Genomic DNA, 7,520 nt, shown 5'->3' with positions numbered 1-7,520 from the left:
TACGTTTATGGTTTAATCAAATGAATAAAAACATTTCTTTAAATATGTGTTTTTGTGAGGGATATGATTTGATTGACCTGATTTATCAATTTGTTTTAAGACACTTCAAATGTTTTATTAAATGTTTTTTGTGTATATTATTTTTTTAAAATATTGCATATTACATGTTGTTTATGGTTTAATAAAATGAATAAAATTGTTTATTCAAATAGCCTATGTGTTTTTTGTGAGGCATATGATTTGATTGATATGATTTAACAGATTTATTTTAAGGCACTTCAAATGTTTTATTAAAATGAATACACACAAATATTTAAATGACACTTCAAATGTAAAATGTTTTATTAAAATGAATACACACAAATATTGAAATGAGTACACAAACACACACGTATATACATATATATGTACATACACACTGGGTGGACACATGTACAGTAATATATACAAAATATATACAGGAAAGAAACAAATTGTTTATTGAGGAGGTGGAGTTTGGCATGTATTTTGCTGGCGCTGTTCTGCCAACCAGTCATCTAAAGATTTTCCATTTGAGGCAGCCAAGCAAAATGTGGCATTACCAAATCGGCTATGGCCAAACTCTTTGGTTTTGGGCTGCCCACATTTGCTGCACATATTAAAGGTAACCCCTCGCACATACTTCCTCTTACGGACTCCGCTTTCCGTCTCCTGGGCCCGCCGGCGCCGGTTCCTCTGGGTGTAACGGGACACAGGTGCAGCAGACACAGGAGCAGGCGGAGCTGGGCCTGCACCGGATGTTGACGCACCTGAAGGGGGAATCACCATTGACACGGTCATGTCTGGGTTAAGGACTAGTGACAATGACCCAGGTGCTGAAATGGGCTGCACAAGTCCTGATGCTGTGGGGGCAGGTGCAATGGGGCACACCATGGTGGTGGCAGCAGCGGGCCGTCGACCTGGTCGCAGAAGAGGAGCCTGTCCTTCTCGATTTGGCGGAAAGATAAAGGTATGTTTTGGGCCTGAGGTCGATGCCGCTTCATCCAATTTTTCCCTCGGTGGAGGAAGCTGTGTATCAGCCACAGCAATTGGGTCAGGTGGAGTCAGTCCCTGAGCGAGGACACTCATTTCCTGATTCTTCTGCTGCCGTTGAAACCTGAAAATAAATTACATGTATTATATGTTTATAGAAGTATTCAGTTAATTTGAAGCAAATAATGTGCCTTACTTACCACTGAATGAGTGTCTTCTGGTTTAGCTCAAACAGCTGGATCATTGTTTCATCCATTAGCCTGCGATTGCTAAGCACCAGCTCTCGGATGTGGTGGTAATCCGAGAGGATTTTAGACCACCTGGGGGTGCAAACTCCAGCCTTCTTGGTCGGCGACTTGTGTAAAGCACACAGCTTTGTACAAATGGCCTCAACCAAGCGGCTGGTGCTGGGCCACTGTGCTGGACCCCCGGGATGTCCAATCAGACACCGTTTCACACTCTCCACACCCGGTGTGACTCCGGACCGCTTCGGTGCCTTAAAGCGTCCATGTGTCAGCTGAGGCTGATGTCGAGGCTGATAGTTGACCCGCTGTTTGTCTGTGTCATGGAGAGCTGTCCACAGCTGGATGGCCTCTGTCACCTGCAGGTCAGTGAGGTAAGGAGCCTCACGAAGACCAACCAGGTAACCAGCCAGATCCTGGACCTTGTCCCACCCAGCGATGCCATCGGGCCCAATGACTGCTCCCTAGTAAATTCAGATTCATGTTAATATATGTAGAATAAAATGAGATTGAAATTAAATAAAGCCCTTAAAGTGTCTTACCTGAGTTTCGTCGGAGAGACTGCTTCCAGTGTCAGATGGCTGTGACAACACTGAAGGCGCAGGGGCAAGATGCTGTCCTTCTCTAGATGATGTGGATGGCTCAGCCAGTGACACGTCAGCCATTGATACGTCAGCCAGTGATGCTGGGGACTGAGGCTGAGGCACAGATGAGGGGCTGTTTGCGAGATCACCGCAAGGGTCATTCTCGTACAGCACTGGAACTGTGATGTCCTCCGTGATGTCTTCCTCAAATCCCTCATCTTGCAGGTCTTGGTCATCAATTTCCTCCACCAGCCTGTCTTCATCCTCTGGGTTCTGGAGCACTGGAGTCAGTGTTTTGCCAGTCTGGCTGTAAAGGTACTCTATTCCGAGCAATTCACCTACAAGAATAAAATGGAAAAAAATAAAGTTTTCTAAATATTTTGTCTAGTAAATTTAAGGCTAAATAGATAACTTAGTATAATATTACAAAATAACAAATTAATGAATTTCTTGCCTGTATATGCTCCAGGAGGGCGATTGCGCTCATCCCAGGGCTTCCCAAAGACTGTCTGGCTAAGCTGGTTCACAGCCTCTCTCATGGCACTGCCATATGACCGGATGGAGGATGCTCCTTTTATGGCATCTTCCATCCGGTCATCATTCCAACGCATCAAGCCCTCAAGGAGATAGGCCTGAAAATGCGCATCACTGGCACTGGTTCCTAAAAGTTACATAAATAAAAAAGGTTTTATACGTCACATATGTACAAGATATTTACTACACATGAGATGCTATGAAGTAACTGGTAACATATAATAGAGTTATGTAATTACATTAAAAAATTATTGTCGTTATAACCAGAGTTACTAGTGACTTGTCAGGCAAGACAGCTTTGTCAATGCTTTTATGACATCAGAAAAGAACTGTAATATTACTGTAAATTGTGACATTTATTAATGTGACATTACTTTAATGTAATGGAAGCAGTTACAGTGCTTACATGTTTTACAGAAAAATTAGTAATCCATATGTATGTAATACCTGGAATAAAACGGTTCAGGTGGAGGTGGAATGACTCCAAGGAGGTAGAGCCTCGAGCACACCTGTAGCAGCACAGCTCCACACCGCCTTTCTTCAGTGTCCCCTTCTTTATGTATAGCGGAAAGTGCTCTGGGTCTTGGATACACTGTACGTGCTTCCGCTGTTCTTTCCATATCTGCTGGATCCGTTCGTGGTTCAGAAGTGGAACTCCGAGAGTGTCCTTCCCGTCCGCACTGTCAAACTGATCAATCAGTTTCCCAATCAATATGGTGGTCTCCTCCTCCCCCCTGGTCCTCCTCCGGCAGTGCAGTGCCAACTCCCTCCGGTTAATGCGAGCACTGACCGCCTTTTCTGAGATGTAGCCAGTCTTCTTTGCCGCCAGCTCACCCTCCTTTGCACGGCGAAGAGCAGCCACATCCTCTGGATCCCACTGGAATATGGACATGGACAGACGTGCCATGAAGATCCCGTAGAGCGGATGAGCCTCTGTCGTGACACCTGCAGCAAATCGCCGCATGAAATGCCAGATGTCAAGGCGCACTTCAAGCTCATCCCACTCCGAAAACATGGCCTTAACCTGAGACTGGCCATGCTGACTGCAGCAATCTCTGTCCACGTACATCACTTTTGGGGATGCCTCTCCTGCCTCTCGGTAGCGTTTCATTAGGCCAGCTGCCATGGGGTCCAGTGCATGTCCCTCGGCGGCTGTTAGGACAGAGACAAGGACTTGGCCGTGTTCGTTACCCACATTTGTGCACCAGGCAGCTGTTCCTGAAGCAGCACCGGCAAGTTTTTTTGTGACCTATTGGCGAAAATAGAAGGGTAAAAAAAAAAAAGTATCACAAAATAAAAACTCATAACTGTTCATTATGTACACGCACATATCCATATCTGGACAATTTCTGGATATAAACAGGGCTGTGATACCTTTTTTGTGGAGTCCATCTTGAGAACACAGCCAAAGACGGATGTAATTTTGGCCTTGACCTCGTCCAGTCGCCCCAGAACATCCCTGGCGTACACAGCTAACAGCCACTTAGGTTTAGGTAGGGCAGGTAAAAGGGGAGGCTCAGCAAACACAGGAGGCTGCACAAGGGAGGACCTTGTGAATGGTTCACAGGCAGTTAGGTACTGCAGGACACGCTGTGTCCATGCCTCACTGTGCTGTTCCATCAGCTTCTTGTAGAGCTGAGTCACACTGTTGCCCAGTGTCCTCTCCCTCATCATCCTCACCACCCGGTTGTCACATGAGTATCTAAGGAAACAACAGTATAATCATGCAAATGCTTTGGTTGGAAAAAATAACACAAATAAAAGCGCCTAATGGTTGTGATTATGAATTACCTGTATGTCAGCAAAGCTGGAAACTGACTGCGGTGGCCCATATCCAGCTGTCCCAAGATGTCCTCGTTCCAGGCTGGATACTTTTTTTTGCAGCGTTTGCACTCCAGATACTCAGTGGCAAGGTCATACCACCCATCGATGTCCAAGACCTTGCGCACGGTACGATAAAGTCCTGCCGCAGTAAGTCTGTGCTTACCACAGTCTGGGCGGACGCAGACAAGAGGAAACAACCACATCTTTAGCGGCATCCATAAGAAAATGGGCCGACAAAAGAAGAGGTCGGGTGAGGCGGGTGGCTGGGTGTTTATCAAAGGGGGCTGAGGAGGATACCACCAAAGCTTCGGCTGGGACACTATTTCTGGCTTTCCGGTTCGCAGGTTGGCCTTAAACAGTGTGTTCCGGATCCACACATGCTGGAAAGGTGGAAGATGATCTTTCCAGTGACCTGGAAGCTCAGCTGGTAGCTGATGATGAGGAAGATCTGGTGTCTGTGCTGTTTCCGCTGATGGAGACGGACCAGCACAGGTACAAAAACAGTAACAGTAACAAAAACAGTATAAGGATGACTGTTTAATTTGATAGTAATACGCCATAAATGCAGCCCACAAACAGCCGGCGAAGCAGTAATTTTGGACAATTATTAATAATAATTATGATTACATTGAGGAATAACAGTGAAGAAAATGGTATTAGTGTTAAGAAGCAAAGAACACAGTGTACACTTTATTGATATAAGGAATATGGGATCAATACAGCTCTTTGAGAATGAGGATTAGATGGAATGGAGACAGGAAAATGAGTTGTGAGGAATTCAGTAAAAAAAGTAATGATGCCCACAGCCCACGGAGCTAAAGAGTGAGTGAGAAGAGCAAGCTTTGTGAAAAAGTTATCCAGTGATTGCTTAGCAACGGGAAAATTAGGAAACGCAAATAAATACACTGACACCTTTGGACATCCTTAAGGTTTGGAAGAATTGCACTCAAAGAATGCATCCCGCTTGATGATGTCACATAATTCTGTGTTGTAAAAAAAATATATTTAAAAATGTTTATTTATTTATTTTCAAAAATAATGATTCTCAGTGGGTTTCCACAAAACATTCTTATAATATTTACATTTGTGTCATATGCCACACCTGTATTTAGCTGTGCTTCAGATTGTGATGCAGCAAATACCAGCTCCTCATCATCATCATCTTCAGCAGTGGGAATGGAAGTGCCTGGAGCACAAATGTTAAAACTATTACTGTGATCAATACACAGAGACAAACATATGTAAGATGTTGCTTACTTACCAGTTGCGAATAGCTGCTTTCGGGCCAAATGCTTGGCTGGGGGTTCTGCTGCCGGAGGAGGTAAAGTGGACTGCAGTAATGGATCTGGAAACAAGTGGACAAGTTTGCCATAACGATAAATTAATACATGTAGAACTGCTGTAGGGAAAATTCTATATTAACACTCCTACTCACAGGGTTTAACTGGTGACATTAGTTTTTTTGCCAGCTGTGAAGGTGACAAATGTTTGCCACGCGCCAACAGCGCTTTCACAGTGGCGGTCTGCTGTACACCAGTTCGGATGGCTGTAGGTGGAGGTGCAGAGGTACTGGAGGCTGTAGGTGGAGGTGCAGAGGTACTGGAGGCTGTAGGTGGAGGTGCAGAGGTACTGGAGGCTGAAGGTGGAGGTGCAGAGGTACTGGAGGCTGCAGGTGGACGTGCAGGCTGATGTACCCTGGTCCCCATTTCAGAAGCCCGTCTTTTCAGGACATACGCCTTGGAAATGGCCATGTTGGTGTTGGGCCTGGCATCTGCCTTAACCAGGTACCTGATGAGGGCTTCGGCCTCCTTGCTCTGGTCCTCAAAAACATCCTTCATGGACCGGCCCTGAAAGTCACCAAACTCCACCATCAAGCAGCCCTGGTCTCCAGTTGCCCGGGCTTCTGCTTGCATTTCCTGCTTCCTCTTATATTTCTCCACTTCTTCTGCCATCTCTCTAATATAATAAGTGTACTGTAGGAACAGTTGTTTGTTTTCTGACAGGGGGGTTGTCTGCGCTTTCTCACTGGAAATGCTGAGCACCAAATATACTGCGTACCCCAGAGAGTTTTCCAGGAGCCATCTAAAATTCTGACCCTGGTACTTCCCAAACTGAAGTTTGCAGTGGGCCAGTTCTAAAAACTGGTCACTGGGATCTCCACCGTTTGTGCAGACAAAATGACTTGCCTCTGCCAGCACCTCCTCCTTTGATTTGGCCCTTCCAGACACCACATTTTCAAGACCCTTCGCCTCCACCGATGGCGCCATGAGGAGACGGTTTGATGTTGCCGACTGGCGGCAAAAAATGGGGTATGCGTACATTTTCTGAAATGCAAATCAGAGAGAGACTATTACCTCTTGCAATCTTAAAGATACCTATATGTTAACTGTGTAATGATAATTTAACAAGCTACACACCAAGACTTAAGTCATGTTTATCAGGCATTTTAGGAGACACAAGTCAGTAGGGAAATAAATTATATTTCAATATTCCTATGAAATCATAGATATTATTATGAAAATCTTGACAATTACTACTAACACCCATTATTACACTTCTTTTTTCATTACATGTTGCCCCAAGAATAAATTAATATGCAAATTAGATACATAGATACATTGTATAAAATGGGAAAACCCGCTTATGGCCATTTTACACACTATAACATAGTTAATACCATGAATACCAAAAAATACCATTGTTTTTGCCTATTCATGTCTTTTTAAATGAAATAATATTTAATAAATGAGTCCTAGTGTGTATAACATATATTTATGAATAAAACATTATTTAAAAAAAAACATTTTTGTAAAAAATGTTCTTATGCTCTGAACAATGTAATTAAAAAAAAAAAAAAACTAAATTAACAAAACTTTTTTTGGTCTCAAGAGGGATATAGCTTAATTAGCGGCCGGCTAATTAACTTAACAGTAGCATGTTTTCTTTTCTGTATTTTATCATGGGAAAAGTTACAGGTTCACAGGTGCTGAAGTAAACCTGTGCTATACACGCTAGCTAGCTATACTGGCATGTTTAATTTTCCAAAAATACATACTGTATATGAATAAATAATGAACGATTATACAGTAATGAAGAATAGCCTTACCTGTTGCAAAGATGACAATAATAGCGGTCGCCGATTGGTCAAAAGTACGTCACAGAAGAGAAACACGATTGGTGAAAAGTAAGCCACAGGAGAGAAACGCGATTGGTCAAAAGTAAACCACAGGAGAGAAACGCGATTGGTCAAAAGTAAGCCACAGCAGAGAAACGCGATTGGCTCATGTGGGCTTACTTTGGGCTTACTTTGGCTCAATCGGTAGGA

At 43.8% G+C, this 7,520-nt stretch overlaps 1 protein-coding gene and 1 long non-coding RNA gene across 2 annotated transcripts; both read right to left on the bottom strand.

The window, feature by feature from the left end:
• Positions 1–477: 477 nt before the first annotated feature.
• LOC311082149 (uncharacterized protein) lies at positions 478–5,117 on the bottom strand (the record flags this gene model as incomplete). Its single annotated transcript, XM_084112891.1, has 8 exons — positions 478–1,135; positions 1,212–1,717; positions 1,796–2,175; positions 2,292–2,498; positions 2,819–3,620; positions 3,746–4,073; positions 4,163–4,664; positions 5,108–5,117. The coding sequence occupies 8 exons, from the start codon at positions 5,115–5,117 to the stop codon at positions 478–480; spliced, it is 3,393 nt and encodes a 1,130-aa protein (XP_083969017.1).
• Positions 5,118–5,297: 180 nt separating this feature from the next.
• LOC311081865 lies at positions 5,298–5,768 on the bottom strand. Its single transcript, XR_014606030.1, has 3 exons — positions 5,631–5,768; positions 5,457–5,540; positions 5,298–5,381 (listed from the first exon to the last, which is right to left on the bottom strand). It is a non-coding gene; the product is annotated as an uncharacterized lncRNA (long non-coding RNA).
• Positions 5,769–7,520: the final 1,752 nt, after the last annotated feature.

This window comes from Abramis brama (genome assembly GCF_963993115.1).
Source record: "Abramis brama genome assembly, chromosome: 4".
Classification (NCBI taxonomy): domain Eukaryota; kingdom Metazoa; phylum Chordata; class Actinopteri; order Cypriniformes; family Leuciscidae; genus Abramis; species Abramis brama.
Note: the sequence above shows the minus strand (reverse complement) of the source record. Positions and strands in the feature narration are given on the sequence as shown.